Below are 16,953 nucleotides of genomic sequence, written 5' to 3' on the forward strand. Positions count from 1 at the left end.
GTCGGGGTGCCAGATTCTGTCCCAGTTGACCCTCTTCCAGGCCAGCTCTCTGCTATGGCCCGGGGGGTGCAGTGGAGGATGGCCCAAGTCCTTGGGCCCTGCACCCTCATGGGAGACCAGGAGAAGCACCTGGCTCCTGGCTTCAGATCAGCGCGATGCGCCAGCCGCAACGCACCAGCCACGGCAGCCATTGGAGGGTGAACCAATGGCAAAGGAAGACCTTTCTCTCTGTCTCTAAAAAAAAAAAAAAAAAAGAAGTAGTACAGATCCAATGTGACCAAGCATTGTAGCAACTATCTCTTGAAAGATTTTCATTGCTTTATTTAATCCCATTGTAAATACACAAGGATTGAGTTACTATCTGAAGTTATATCATTTTGTAGGTACAGATTCAACTCTCAAAAATGACTAAATTTAGGGAACTATACGTCACCTAAACAGTTAAAAAATTAATTAGAAAGTCACTAAAGAAACACATATGCATAGAGGAAAAACACGTTTCTTTAAGCAAACAATGTCCTTTTATCATGAGGCTGGTCCCTGAGGTCTCACAGCAGCTGTCTGCATCTGTTTCCCATACCCAGCTGCCTCTTGCTCCTTATTTCCAGCTCGGCACAGCCTGTTTTTCGTTAAACACATCCACCTGGATTTCCTACAGGCTTCTGAAACTCAGTATGTCTAAAATATCCTTTTCTTTCTTTATCAGTAGATAGAAAGCACTACTATTCGTCTTATTGCTTGAGACAGAAATCTGGAATTCCTTTTTTTGTTTTGTTTTTGTTTTTTGTTTGTTTGTTTCCTTAAATCTTGATGAGCTACTAAGAGCCAAGGGGTTTTTTTGTTTTTTTGTTTGTTTTTTGTTTGTTTTTTTGTTTGTTTGTTTGTTTTGACAGGCAGAGAGAGAGAGAGAGAGAGAGAGAGAGGGAGGTCAGTCTTCTTTTCCGTTGGTTCACCCCCCAAATGGCTGCTGCGGCTGGTGCACCAAAGTGATCCAAAGCTAGGAGCCAGGTGCTTCCTCCTGGTCTCCCTTGCAGGTGCAGGGCCCAAGCACTTGGGCCATCCTCCACTGCACTCCCAGGCCACAGCAGAGAGCTGGACTGGAAGAGGAGCAACCTGGACAGAATGTGGCACCCCAACGGGACTAGAACCCGGGGTGCCAGCACCACAGGCGGAGGATTAGCCTAGTGAACCACGGCACCGGCCTGGAATTCCTTCTTAACACCTATGTCTCCTTTGTCCCGCTTGCCCCATATTCTCTGAGTTCATCTCTGAAAATTCCTGGACCCGTTCACGCCTCCATTCCCACTGCCACTGTTTGTGGATATCACGTAGCTTTTAGAATGTTCTGCGAGTTACCTTTTTAAATTGTTTAGTTGGCGATCCCACTGTCTTCTTTGCAAGTGTGTAGTGATTTCTGACTACTGCAGAGCATGAAGGCTTACCCGAATCTGTCAGAGCACTTCACTCCCTCTAACTCTGGTCCTGGCCTCGCTCTTTTCCCTACCCCTCCCCCCCAGCTCCTACCCCCACCTCACACCTCTTCCATTTCAGCGTGTCCAGACTCAGAATTTCTTTATTGTGCAACGCCTCACACACGGTTTTCACTCTGCCGGCAATATTCTCTCTCAGAGTTTTCTTCACAGAAAACCTTCCCTTTCTTTACCTAACTTTAAAATATTTTCCCTGAGGTGATTTCTCTGGGCATTTCTTCCTGTAGCTTGGGCACTTCCTTCTTTGTACTACCACTGAAGTTTGTTGAAATGTTGAAACTTCATCTATCCAGTCTAAACTTATCCAGACTGTCTAAACTGATTGCCGATTTAAGGCTAAGACCCTTGTCACTATTCTTTACATTTGTTTTCCAAGAAAAATAACTTCATTGATCCTTGATATAGAAGAACAATGGAAGGGGCCAGCGCCGTGGCTCATTGTGGCCCAGGAGGCCAGTGGAGGATGGCCCAGGTCCTTGGGCCCTGCACCTGCATGGGAGACCAGGAGGAAGCACTTGGCTCCTGGCTTCCGATCGGCGCAGCGCCAGCCATGGCAGCCATTTGGGAGTGAACCAATGGAAGGAAGACCTTTCTCTCTGTCTCTTTCACTGTCTAACTCTGCCTGTCAAAAATAATAAAATAAGCCGGCGCCGCGGCTCAATAGGCTAATCCTCCACCTAGCGGCGCCGGCACACCGGGTTCTAGTCCCGGTCGGGGCACCGGATTCTGTCACGGTTGCCCCTCTTCCAGGCCAGCTCTCTGCTGTGGCCAGGGAGTGCAGTGGAGGATGGCCCAAGTACCTGGGCCCTGCACCCCATGGGAGACCAGGAGAAGCACCTGGCTCCAGCCACAGCGGCCATTGGAGGGTGAACCAATGGCAAAAGGAAGACCTTTCTCTCTGTCTCTCTCTCTCTCACTGTCCACTCTGCCTGTCAAAAAATAATAATAATAATAATAATAAAATAAAATCTTTTAAAAAAAGGAACAATGGAGTAATAATACAATACAGTTGGATTAAGTAAAGACCATTAGAACCAAGTCCTAAATTTTATGAAGACTTACACAACGATCAACGATCTGTTTTAATTGGAAAGAAATTTTCCTCTTTTAGTCTCTAGCTGGCTAGGCACTTGTTTCACTGTGGACAGTGAATTTGCGTACCCTTGTTGGGATTAAAATAACCAAATGAGTGATCAGAAAGAACAGGGGGTGTAAGCATAGGGAGAAAAGGAAACTGAAAATGAGAATGAAAAGAGGGAGAGAGTGCAAAGATGGGAAATTAGGTGTGCTCTATAATAGAAGATCGAGTATAGTAATGAGATACTGCTAAGCTGTTTTCCCAAACTCTTACAAGTTTCATTCTGCAATGTTACTCTCCTATTATCACCATTTAAGTTTCTATAAATGAGTACACATGATGCACCCATAGGATGCATATTACAGACTTCACAATAACTGAGATTATGCCTTCTTGAAGAGAGATTATGGAGCTTGAGTAGACATAAAAAATAATACAGGAGAAACATTCTGACACAAAATCCAATTTGTTAGTTGCTCAAATTTGAGAAGTTTGAGTAGCAAAGTTCAAACCATTCCTTCCTCATTCACATTATTCATCCTGTCATTTATGCAACATCCTTGGCATTCACAAGGGAGCACACTGAAGGTCCCCACGTGGTGATCTGATACAAATTTTGCTTGCATTTCTGTTTTCTTGTTGCAGTGAAGTCTTCATGCTCAGATTACCCCAGGTACTTGTCTGAATCTCTTAAAATACTGCAAATATTGCAAAACTAAAATAAAACTAATAAACTATGATAAAAGTAAGATGGGGCCAAAATCAAGAAAGTTAAAGTTCTTAGGAAAATAAACAATTTAAATGGTTAGCATGAATTCATAGAATTAAATGTCTTAAAATGTAACTAAAATTTTCATTCATATTATAATGCATTATATATTAGAAATCGTATTCTATAGATCTGAGAATTTTAAATATAGTGGTTATGTGTCCTGAATGCTAAGAATCCAGAATACTTATAGAAAAAATAGAGTGAGAAATTTGGAGTGAGCAGAAAGGAAAATTTCTAAACATGAATTTCATGTACATTTATATTAATGTAATATAGTTCTTTCAGAGGGAAAGAAGCTATGTTTTATGTAAAAAGATCGCAGATCTCTGGTGTCTTAACTTCTTGGTGTGTTTGTCTCTGGTTTGCTGCAAATCCACTTTCTAACCAAATGGCCGCTAGCACTGCTGATCCCAGTTTTGTGTAAATAGGCGCATTCTCCAATTCCAATTATTTTAAACCTGAAACAAAATGCAGTGGGGAAAGGTGTCAGAATTCATGGGAACTGAATGGAAGCATCACAGAAAAATTTCCTTTGCTATGCTCTTTTTACTCCCAACAAACACAATAATTTTTTTAATATTTCAGAATGCATATTTTGTTTGGCCTAATGTAGCTCCATAAACTCAACAAAATCTGCCCTTACATGGTGGGGAGTATAAGATTTATTGACAAATATAACTTAAGTATGTGTTGCAAAATATTCTAATTATTCAACATCTCAGACCATCAATGTTTTCATTGCTAAATTGGAGATAAATACAAGAGTACTTCAGAAAATTTATGAAAAATGCTATTTAAAAATAAATATATTTTGGTGCAAAAAAATAAATCCATGCATAGTTTTTTCACACATATGCATCTTTCATGACCTTTTTGAAGAACCCTCAAAATTTTGACACAAAAATAAATTCCTTTTATTTCCATTCTCCATAAACTTTATGAAAGTATCTTTGTGTATACCTTTCAGAATTGTTGTGGAGATAAAATGGTATAATGACTATGAAGCATTATATTTGTCATATTATAGGAATTAAATTATCTGTATAATGATTTTTATTACCATTTTTTCTCTGTGTTCATTTTAGTCTCTCCCACAAAGGAAACTTACAAGAGAATGGTGTATATAAATTATAACTCAGATGTGTCCATGGTAGACAGAACTCTTGGGTCCAGATGCAATTGTATAAACTGTATACTGGGACTCACCGATCACTGTATATGGTCCCGTCTATCCACTGCCAAGTCTGTCCTGGTTTTCGGCTCAGTCCAATCCAGTATTGAGAGTAGTCAGAATAACGCATCAGGAAATCCTTTAATAAGATATATATACAGGATCATATCACATGCCTCACCATCCTGAATATTCTTTCGTCTGACATACTCTTTTTCTTTTCCACATTCAGAAACAACCTTAGAGGTGCACTGTCCTTACGGATTCAGGGCTTACTTCATCAGCTGTGTTATTTCTGTGAGAACTTCGGACAATTTATACCCAATGGCATAATGTAGCTTTAATCTCTGCTTGTTTCTAAAAGAATTGGTATACCACAGAGTATCTATTCCGTAAAGGCTTTGTCAGATTTGCCAACAAATCTTTCTAGGGTTGGTTCCCTAGTGAGAGAACTTTGGTTAGCAGTAAAGTGTTTGAATAGCTCTTGGTTCATTCAGCCTCTATATATTTTCTGGTTTCATAGTTTGTTCTGATAGAATTTACTTTCTGTTATAGTTACTACTAACCCAGCTTTTTTCTTTCATCTGATTTTGGTTAATAGTGCTTCTCATCTTTTCCTTCATTTCAGCTTTTTCATGTGTCTTTGGGTGGGCATGTGCATAAATATGTCTCTGTAGGTAGCACACAACTAGACTTTCTTGCTTGCTTTTAAATCGATATGAAAATTTTCTCTTAAGAGTTGAATTAAATATATTTATATTTTATTTTTGATTGCTGTTACACTTGGATTTATCATTGATGAGTTTTCTGACTGCATGTTTTTCTTTTACCTTCTCTGAATTCTGCTGGATTAATATTTTCTTTATGCATTTAATTAATTTGGATCCTACAGCCTACATTCACTCTTTCATTTTTAAGCAATGTACATTTCAGAGGGGAATCAGCACTGTGGCGTAGTAGGGTAAGCCTCCGCCTGCAGCTCTGGCAGTGCCGGTATCACATATGGAGACTGGTTTGAGTCCCGGCTGCTCTACCTCCAATCCAGCTCCCCACTGATGGCCTGGGAAAGCAGTGGAAGTTGGCCCAAGTCCTTGGGTCCCTGCACCCACGTAGGAGACCTGGAAGAAGCTCTCAGCTCCTGGCTTTGGATTGGCCCAACTCCAGCAGATGCAGCCATTTGAGGAGTAAACCAGCGGATGGAAGACCCTTCTCTCTCTCACTCTCTTTCTCGCTCCCTCCCTCTGTCTGTAACTCTGCCTCTCAAATAAATAAATCTTTAAAAAAAAGAAATGTACATTTCTCTGTATATGCCTCAATTTTTAGATTGCCTACACAATTGTTTAGATAACTTTTTAGACACTTATCCATTTCTACAAAGTGTAAATTGACATAATATTATTTGCAATAGTTTATGCTTTTAAGTCACTATTGTTTGTAATCATGTAATTAGTTTGTAATTATGTTTATTAGGGTAAATATGCCTTTTCTTTTTTTGTAATTAGTCCTGCCTACTCAGAGAACCAGTTTTGTTTTTTTTTTATCTTCATTTATAATTTTGTCATACTATCTTTTTCTACATTTTTCTCATTGTTATGTCTAAAATCTATTTTTATAAAGTTTTTTTTATTTATTTGAAAGATAGAGTTACAGAGAGAGGCAGAGCCAGAGAGAGAGAGAGAGAGAGAGACCAGAGCTGAGCAGATCTGAAGCCAGGAGCCAGGAGCTTCTTCCAGGTCTCCCACGTGGATGCATGGTCCAAGGAGTTGGACCATCTTCCACTGCTTTACCAGGCCACAGCAGAGGGCTGGATCAGAAGAGAAACAGTCAGGACTCAAATCGGCACCCATATGGGATACCGGCGCTGCAGGCTGGGGCTTTAACCCAGTGCGCCACAGCGCCAGCCCCTAAAACCTATTTCAATGGCAGTGTTTTGAAGTTAAAGTATTTTCTTTTTGTCCTGTTTCCATAGCTATGAGTTTTTTACTCAATTCTCTTCCTCCCCTGTTCAATTAAGTTTAATAATTGAATATTCTTTTTTTAAGATTTATTTATTTATTTGAAAGTCAGAATTACATGGAAAGAGGTGAGGTAGAGAGAGAGAGAGGTCTTCCGTCCGATGGTTCACTCCCCAGATGGCCGCAATGGTCGGAGCTGCGCCGATCCAAAGCCAGGAGCCAGGAGTTTCTTCTGGATCTCCTACGTGGGTGCAGGAACCCAAGGTCTTGGGCCATCTTCTACTGTTTTCCCAGGCCATAGCAGAGAGCTGGATTGGAAGAGGAGCAGCCAGGACTAGAACCGGCACCCATATGGGATGCTGGGGCTTCAGGCCAGGGCATTAATCCTCTGTGCCACAGTGCCGACCCCCATAATTGAATATTTTATTGCATGAAATATATGACTTCATTTGTATCTTTAAACCACCTTAAAGTACTTATTTAAAAATCTTTGTCAGAATGTTTTATCAATCAACTTCAGCTTGGGTCAGTCACTCTTCTTCAATAAATGTTAAATATTACCCATGTTGCTTGAGCCCCTGACTGCTCTGTTATCACCTCCAACATTGAATATTTTATTTCTGTTATTTCTATGTTCATGAGCAGTTTAAATTGTATGCTTCTAAGTTTGCCTGATTACTCTTTTCTGTGTTCCCAAAACTCCAGGATCTTTTTTTTTTTTCTTAAGATTTATTTATTTGAGAGGTAGAGTTGCACACAAGGAGAGGGAGAGACAGAGGGAGCAGTCTACCATCCATTGGTTCACTCCCTGAATGGTGCAATTGCCAGAGCTGGAGCCAGGAGCCAGAAGCCTCCTCCAGGTCTCCAATGTGGGTGCAGAGGCCCAAGCACATGGGCTATCTTCTACTGCTTTCCCAGGCCATAAGCAGAGATCTGGGTTGGAAGAGGAGCAGCAGAACAAGAACCAGCAACAATATGTGATGCCAGCACTCAGAGGCTTAGCCTACTATGCTACAGCACCAGCACCCTACTCCAAGATTTTAATGACATCAATTCAATTATTCTTTCTTTCTGATAGCCCTGCCAAATGTTTTGTTATGATTCTGCTTATTATTTTTTCATATAATCCCATAAATGGTAATTTTTGGTGTTAAAGAGGTAGGTGAACAACAGTTCTTTACCAGAGACTTGATTGCAGCTTCCCAGGTCTAAACTATGGAAATGGTTTTGGATTTTTATTGGACATTGATGTTCTGTTCCCATTTGAAAGTGTAGGTAGATTATTATGTGGTTGGACTTGGAAGACTAACTCGAGTCTTTGTTATGGGCAGTGGCAAATAAATTGTTCTACATAGGACATGAGGAAGATGCCTAGTATGCACCTTGTTTCTAAGTACTCTTGATCCTGATCTCCTAAATACTGCCTAATAATTTGTGCGGCAAGGGTTGCTCTGACCTGCCCTATCTGTGGTCTGACCCAGATGCATGCTTTTACTACAGAGTGTTGCGTGAAGGTGAGAAATGGAGACCCCTGTGTCCTAGATAAGAGGGTCTCTTCTGGACCATTTCCATTGCCAGCATATATTCTTCTTACCAGCTCTAACCCCTGGAAGCCTAACAGTTCAAAAGCATTGCCTTACCAGTTCTTTTGTGGTGTTGAATACAGCAAGAGTTGCTGCATGGGAGGCACAGAAGCTCTGACTTGATGCCCAGGTCGTTGTATTTTCCGAGAAATAGAAGCACTTTCCCAGGAAACCAATCCAGTCATCCTGGCATGACGTGTGTTCAGTGGGAGGTTTGCGTTTTTCAACTGAAAGCAATTTAATTATATTTTAAGTATGGAAGGAGTAGAAATTCCTGGACTTCCTGCTCTGAGACACAGTAGAAAGTAACTTAAAACATTTATCTGTGCAGATTAATGAAATTTGCCACATTAGCTTTGGTGCTTCTGTCTGAATGGTTTTGGACCACCCTAATCACTCTGCTTTTTTTCCGAAATGAGGGGGGCTCTTAGATTTGCGCACTTCCTTTCTTTTGAGGTTGAAAGAAATCCTTGATGAACACTGCTCATGCAGATGCTGTTGCTGCTCTGATTCAGCGATCGGTGCTGTCCCCAAGAAACACTCTCCTGGGTGACCACACTCATTCCTATGCTGTTAACTGTCACACATAGACTGACAGTTATTAAGTTAGTGTCTTTAACCCAGGCCTCTCATGAGGGATCTATATACAATTACCTAATAGACACCCATGTGTTCAATCGCAATATTTTTCTGAGTCTAAACGATGTGCCAAGCACTGTCAGATATGTTTATTATAGACTTGGTCTCTACCACTGTTGTGCTAAGAGTCTAATGGGGCAGATAGAGATCGAACTTATGATTACAATCTCAAGGAATGATACAAAAGGAATAGTGATAGAGATCCAGAGAATGTGTGTTGAGAGCAGCTCATCAGAGGAAGGGATTAAAATTGACATTGAAGCTGGCACTCTAAGTTTGCATAAGACACTAGAGGAAGAATGCTTAGATCTTCAGTTTATTGTAACACAGATTCCTTTAACCTAAATGTCTACATCTATTAAGCAGAAAAAGCCTGTTTTTATGCCAAAGCATAAATTCAGTCTTCTGATCTGGGTCATAAGAGTTTAGTATGCTTATCTTTCCTCCCTCAAATTGCATCAACTATGCCTATTTTTGCTTAATGATTTTAGGGCCTTTAGGGGGTTTTAGCATCAAAAGCAACCCTGAAGTTATCTGGTTTGAGTCCTGTGTTGTATAGGTAAGGAGACTGAGATGCTGTGTGCTGAATGGCTTAATTAACCAGCAACAAAACCTGGAAATGAGATTCTGGTCCTGCTGTTCAACTTCAGCGCAGTGGGCAGCCTATTCCTCTTTCTGAACTGTCTGCACCTTTGCGTGACTGAATGCATAAGGAAGTCTTTTAAGCAGAACTCGACTAGGGAATGAGTAGGAGGATCTGTGGGAGTTCCACCGAGGAGAGCCATGGAGGGCAGATCAGGAGCACCTGTGGGGGTAGACAGCGCTGTCCTAGCTGGCAGGTGGCACCCTGAAGAAACTGTGTCTCTCTAAGAACACGTGGGACATATGCCAGCTACTTTAAATAAATCAGTGGGCGTTTATTTTATACAGAAGCCCCAAAGTATAAGCTCTTTCAGAAGGAGGCAACCTACATGACTGCTTTCAGGCAGTTAACATCTCTGAAGCTCGGTTCCTCACATAAAACAAAAGGGAAAAAAAGGCAACAGCGCTTCCCTCCACACCTCTCTGGACTACTCAAAAGCAAGCGTCCTGTAGAAGAACATCTTGTAAAGCCTCAAATGCTTTGTAAAAATGTATTTTGTTTCAAGAAATTCCTTCTTTTCCTCCTCCACTTCCTCCTTCTTCCCCTCAGAGTCCGTCTTCTCCTCCTCCCCCTCACATCCCTCCTTCCACCTCTTCTTCCTCTTATTATATTGCTCAAAAGAGCCAAAAGCTGTATTTTCTCAAAGGCTGTACTTCAAGCTAAATGTACATGTTAATAAGTCATAATATATAGTTCATAGAATAAACTTGATTAATTTTTATCTATATCTAAACTCATTTATATGTATATATTTACATATACATGCATGTATATTTATTTCTATACATTAGTGTATGCCTACATATTATATATACCTTTATAACAAATGTCATGTGAATATCATACACACAGTTGTGTATGCATATCCTTATGCAAGTATACTTATAAATACCCATTGTTTCAACTTGCTAGTTGGACAGAGGTCCATAGTTTACTCTCATGAAGGAGGAAAGCTGCATACCGCTTTGAATACGAAAAAATGATCTATGTTTTGTGGAAAAATCTTGGCATTTAAGATAGCAACAATCTTTCTCCTTCTATTTCTCTGTTACCCAGATACAGCTATGAAACATGATTGGGACTTGGATATACGACCACATCATTGCAAGCTGCACAGCCAGAGAGATCAAATGTTTTAGACCTTGAGCTCAGTATTCATTCTTAAAGACCAAGCCACAACTAGAAGAAGCTTAGAAAAACACACCAATATTCTTGCAAGAGCCTGTGCAGTAGGGTGAGTTAATCCACGAGCTACAGATTGTTCCCCAAAATGCTTCCAATCCACCAAGACATAAGGGCCTGCGGCAAATTGTAAACTACGTCACCAGACATACTGCTTTTTCTTCTCACATTGTTTTCACACTGAGCCTTTCCTGATAAAGTAAACAGTGTGGTGATTTATATTTTACCCAGAAGCTCTTGCTGTGGTTAGAACCAAAATACTAGCAATACTTGTTTACAGAGAGACTTCTCATGCATCAGCTAATTTTATCCTCACACTATTTATTATGGCTACTACCTTCATGTCACAGAGGAGGAAATTGATGCTCATTCCAATACTTAGATGGTCCCCAACTTACAATGGTTCAAGTTAGGGTTGGTTTTGTTTGTTTGTTTGTTTGCAACTACAGTGATGTGAAAACAATGCACTTTCAGTAGAAATCACACTTCAGATTTTAACTCTGATCTTTCCCCAGGCTGGTGATGTGTGGTGTGGTACTCTCTCACAGTGTTGAGCAGAGGAGTGAACAGCAGCTCCCAGGCAGCCACACCATCAGGAGAACAGACTCCTGATACTCTGCAGTACACTATGCAGCTAAGCTAGGTGTCTGATAAGATAGGTATGACAACTTAAATTTATGATGGATGTATTGGGACATAACACCCTTGTACATTGAGGAGCATTTGCACAAAAATCAGGATCAAGTTTGGTGTGAAATCATCCCAAAGCCTTGTTCTAATTATAAGAGGCATGAAAAGGATAAAATACTTTATAGAAAAATTAAGAGCATATTTGGGAACCAGGGAACTTACCTGCTAAAATTGTGGCCAGCGTAGTTATTAGAATCACCAGAAAGAAGATGATGATGATGATAATTTTAGAGTTAAAAAATCTCTTTTTATTCTGCTTTGGAGGTTCCTGTGACTCTACGGTAAAGTTGGAAGACATAATATTTCCTATAAGAAAATTAATCAGCTCTCTATTACAAGAAAGTCTGTTAGAACATTGTAAAATGCAAGATAAAGAGCGATATACAGAGGCTGGTGTTGTGGCATAGCTGGTATAGCTGAACACCAGCATTCCACATGGGCACTTGTTCAAGTCCCAGTTGCTCTTCTTCCAATCCAACTCTTTGCTAACAGCTTGGAAAAAGCAGCAGCAGATGACTCAAGTGTTTGGGTCCCTGCACTCACATGAGAGACACAAATGAAACTCCTGGCTCCTAGCTTCAGCCTGGCTCAGTCTGGCCATTGCAGCCACTTGAGGAATCAATCAGCACATGAAAGATCTCTTTCTCTCTGTCTCTCCCTCTATCTCTCTAACTCTGGCTTTCAAATAAGTAAATGAATCTTTAGGAAAATCAATATACACAAACCAATAATCTTTGTATCCTGAGAAATCAGGCATAAATAAATGGGGAGAGAGAACTGTTTTCAAGAGTCTGAAGACGCAGTGTAGTAGATATGTCAGCCTTAACATTAATCTACAGATTTGTCACAATTCCATGGAAAAATCTCAGCAAACCTCATCTTAATCTTTTGTTTTGTTTTGGTAGACATTATTTCTAATAGTCACACAAAATTTAAATAAACTAGACTAGCCAAAGCAAGCTGGAAAAGAACTAAGCTGGAAGACAAACATTACCTAGTCTAAAGACTTAGTATAAAGCTAAAGTTATCAATATGGCACAGTATTGGTATAAAAACAGACAAATATAAGGTTCATAAATAAATCCACACAAACATGAATGTAGAACTTCAGCAAAGACACAAAAAAATAGTATAGTAATTTTCATAAGTGGTGCTGGAATAATTTAACATCCATATGTAAAAAATGATTTCAATCCCTATATCCCAAAGTGTTGCATGGAAATAAGTGTAAACCCTAAAACTAGAACTTCTAGAAGAGTATATAGGAAAACATTTTGCGATATTTAGTTAAGCACAGATTTCTTTAATTCAACCTAAAAAGCATAATCCATGGCCCAGCACGGTGGCACAGAATGCCAGCATACCATATCAAAGTGCCATCTGCTTCACTTCCCATCCAGCTCCCTGCAAATGCACTTGAGAAAGCAGCAGAAGAGGGCCCAAGAACTTGCGCCCCTGCCATTTACGTGGGAGAACTGGATGGAAGTCCAGGCTCCTGGATTCAACTTGGCCCAGTCCTGGCCATTACAGTCATGTAAGGGATGAACAAGCAGTTGGAAGATGACTTTATCTGTCCCTCTCTGTCATCCTCCTTTCAAATAAATAAATAAGTCTTTTTTAAAAAAATAACACTATCCATCAAGTTTGACTTCCTAAAACTCTTTACTCTTCAAAATACAGAGAAAAAAAATGCAGTTTACAAAATGAAAAACTGAGCACTAGAAGAAACTATTTGCAAATCAAATATCTGATAAAGAACTTTCATATATAAATATATAAGGAACTACTAATACCTAACAAAATAAAAAAACTAAATAAAAATATAAGTGAAAGAATTGAACAGACACATTCTAAAGAAGATATATGATGGAAAATTCTACATGAAAAGTACTCATCATAACTAGTCATTAATAAAATTCAATTTAAAACCAAATTTATAAATTACTACAAACCCATTAGAATGACTAAAATTAAAACTCTGCCCATACCAAGTACAGTCATGCACTATATAATAGCATTTCAGTCAGTGATGGATGGATCTATAGGACAATGATCCCATTGGATTAAAGTGGAGTTTAAGAATTTCTGTAATCTATGGACATTGTAGTCATCATAGTGTCATAGTGTAATAGTGTAGCACACTCTGCTGCTGTAGACAAACCTACTGTGCTTCATACCAGTCATATAAAAGTATAGCACATGCAAATTTGCATAGCACATACTTGAGAATGATAATAAATGACTATATCATTGGTTTATGTATTTATTCTTATACTTTTCATTATTATGTTAGATTGTTTTCCTTCTGCTCATATAAAAAGTTTATTATAAAGCAATGTGCCAAATTATACCAGAAGCAGTCTCCTGCATGCATCTTTTGCTTACTGTAGCTCAACTGCATCAGGGGGCCCTGGTAAGTGATTGACATACATTCTGGGTTTTGTAAATACACTCTATGGTGAAACTGCCTAGCAACACATTTCTCAAAACTTATCCCTGTCATTGAGTGTCACATGACTGTATTGGTAAGAACGTGGAAGAATGGAGCTCTCATCTGCTACCAAAAAACCTTTAGCTCTAGTACAAATTTTCCCAAAATTTAAAGTACTGGTTTTTTTTTTGTTTGTTTGTTTTTTTGTTTTGTTTTGTTTTTTTTTTTTTGACAGGCAGAGGCAAAGTACTGTTTTAAAACCGTAAGTTTTACTTTTGTATCTTTGGCTATTGCCATATTACAGTACTATTACTATTAATATTGTGTAGATCTGTTCATAAAATATCTTGGATGAATAGCTAAGTAGAATTCAACACAGAAGAGATAAATAGCTAGAAGCCCCTGAATTTCTCCAGAGGGTTGGTCATTATAGATTTGTTTTCTTCACAAATAGCACCCAGAGCCTATCATTAGTGTCATCTCACCTGGAGAATGAGATTCTCCTGAAGCGGTCAATATGAGGTCATCACTCATGCCTCTTTTTGGTTTGAAAAAGACAGACTGGCCCTAATAAACACACAGATTCAGGATCCCGCCACACTACTTGGATTTAGCTTCAGGCATATAAAAGAAGACCATCTAAAAGGAGAACACAGTGTTAATAGAAATATGACAAAACTTTCTTGGGGTCTGATGGGCCACATAACTCTGACCTTTGGCACCCAGCCATCCAAAACCCCTTCTATTCTACTACTGTAGGAGGAATTACTGGGATCAGTTGGAGACACTGAAGCAGTTCTGACTGTTGGGCTCAGCAGTAGGGGAATGAGGCTCAGTGCTTGAGGAAGCCAATACAATCATCACCTTGACCTACAAAAATTTTAGTTAATTCTGATCATTATGAATCACAGCCACAGATCCAGTTCTAGATGATTTGAGCACAAAATCATAGAATTCACCAAAAAGAATATGAATTCCCCTTTATATGAATAATACAAAAATTCTAATATTTATTATGTGTTTACTGTGTGGTAGGTCTCTTTCTACATGCTTAAATTTTATGATTTTATTTAAACTCACAATAGTATTATCAAATAAGAGCTTTTATTATCTGTAATCCACAGAAGTGTCAATTTCCTTAAAGCAACAGAGAAGTTAAAAAGCTTCCTGAAATTTTTTTGTATTCTAATATTGACTATCACATATCAGAGAAAACATATGATATTTGTCTTTTGGGAACCAGCTTTTTTTACTTATTGAATATTATGGTTACTAGTGCATTAAGCTTGTGATTATGGAGTAGATTGAACTATGTCTTGGTAAAAATTAAAAAAAAAAGTGGGGGCTGGCACTGTGGCGCAGCAGGTTAACGGCCTGGTCTGAAGCGCCAGCATCCCATATGGATGCCAATTCTAGTCCCAGCTGCTCCTCTTCCAATCCAGCTCTCTGCTATGGCCTGGGAAAGCAGAAGATAGACCAAGTCCTTGCGCCCCTGCAGTCACGTGGGAGACCCGGAAGAAGCTCCTGGCTCCTGGCTTCGGAATGGCGCAGTTCTCGCCGTTGCGGCCAATTGGGGAGTGAACCAGCTGATGGAAGATCTCTATCTCTCTCTACCTCTCCTCTTTCTGTGTAACTCACTTTCAAATAGATAAATAAATCTTTAAAAAAAAAAAAAAAAGGATGGAAGAGGATTGAGGGAGAGAAGGAGAGAGAGTAGTATGGCTATCTTAGAAGTATACCTATGAAATACATTAAATATATTCTCTATATTAATAAAATGAGCTAGTGGGCTCTGTTCATTTAACCCCTCTACTAAATTCCATGGATTCCTTGTGTTTGAATCATGCCATGAATGTTCTCACCTACAGAGCTTCTACTCCCCATAATAGGAGGTAGTTCTCAAATTCAACAACAAAATATTTTCACTATTCACATCATGCTAAGATCATTGTAATCACATTATATTATTTTGATACAGGTAAAGATAGACACTTGTCACCCTCTATTTCAAAGTAAGGTGCTTGAGAGACAAACATAAAATAATGGATTGACAACGTTTTTTAAGCTGAGTTGTAAGACATAAAATTCTCTCCATTGTTATATGTTGAATTTTTATTCAATAGATATAATTACACATCTCCGTAATAATTTTTCTATAGTCAAGCAGGTGTGTATATGGGGGGGGGGAGAAATTGGGGAAATCTTTAACAGATTATATTTTTCAAACCTTTAGCTCTAGTACAAATTTTCACAAAATTTAAAGTACTGTTTTAAAACCATAAGTTTTACTTTTGTATCCTTGGCTATTGCCATATTACAGTATTATTAGTGCTATATTACAAAGTATACCTCAAACTCTAACCAAAAGTAACATTTTGCCCTCTTACCAGAGTGTCCCGTGTTGGTTGAGGGTTGTCTGATCCAAGCATGCTACTGCAGGTCAGCCTGTGCACATCTCCTGCTGTGTCTGTTCTCAGGTTCAAGCTCAAGAGGCAGCAGCTCCTAGAAGCTCTTCTGGTGGAGAGAACAGACTGCAGGAGGAAAAGCCAAGCACTGGGTGAGCTCCACCACACTGTGCAAGCTCCACCGCACTGAGGACTTCCCTGTTGGCTCAGCTTCCCTCCCCCACTGACCTCCAAGGAGTAGGGAGGAGCCCTGTTTACTGCCAATGGAAGGAGTTGAAAGCCACACAGCCTTAAGCTTCGCTCCAAGGAGCAGTGAAGGGGGAGTCAGTAATTCACCAGCCAAAGCTTTCTGTAGTATTTCTTGAATCCTCCTGGTCAAATGTTTCCTTTGGTCTGTTTTTTTCAATCTTTTTGATTAAAAAAATTGTTTTGCCTTACAACTAAAGAGTTTATCTAGGAGTGCTGCTTTCAGCCTCATTCCCTTTCCTTTGTGAGGAACAGTGTCTTTATATTTGGTCTTTCTCCACTGTCCTATCATTTTCTGAAAAGTTCCCTCACTCGTGGTAACTCTGGACTCCTTATACTGATCCTGTTATGCTTTTTTTTTATTATTTTTTTTTGTCTTTTATTTAATGAATATAAATTTCCAAAGTACGACTCATGGGTTACAATGGCTTCCCCCCCAATACCGTCCCTCCCACCCACAACCCTCCCCTTTCCCACTCCCTCTCCCCTTCCATTCACATCAAGATTCATTTTCGATTATCTTAATATACAGAAGATCAGCTTAGTATACCTTAAGCAAGGATTTCAACAGTTTGCTCCCACACAGAAACATAAAGTGAAAAATAATAGATGATTTTTTTAAATGATGATGAAATCAGATCAGACCTATTGTCATGTTTAATCCCAGT

At 39.4% G+C, this 16,953-nt stretch overlaps 1 protein-coding gene across 1 annotated transcript; it reads right to left on the minus strand.

Moving 5' to 3' along the window:
- Window positions 1-2,058: 2,058 nt before the first annotated feature.
- LOC127491971 (C-type lectin domain family 2 member E-like) lies at window positions 2,059-16,238 on the minus strand. The gene is made up of 7 exons (XM_051849945.3): window positions 16,022-16,238; window positions 14,120-14,273; window positions 11,366-11,509; window positions 8,107-8,276; window positions 4,547-4,650; window positions 3,694-3,798; window positions 2,059-2,362 (listed from the first exon to the last, which is right to left on the minus strand). Exons 2-7 carry the CDS (start codon window positions 14,166-14,168, stop codon window positions 2,116-2,118), a joined length of 819 nt encoding a protein of 272 aa, XP_051705905.3. The 5' UTR covers window positions 14,169-14,273; window positions 16,022-16,238; the 3' UTR covers window positions 2,059-2,115.
- Between the last annotated feature and the right edge of the window lie 715 nt (window positions 16,239-16,953).

The sequence above is a fragment of the Oryctolagus cuniculus genome, chromosome 9 (assembly GCF_051225735.1).
Source record: "Oryctolagus cuniculus isolate XC-2025 breed Fujian yellow rabbit chromosome 9, ASM5122573v1, whole genome shotgun sequence".
NCBI classification, from domain to species: domain Eukaryota; kingdom Metazoa; phylum Chordata; class Mammalia; order Lagomorpha; family Leporidae; genus Oryctolagus; species Oryctolagus cuniculus.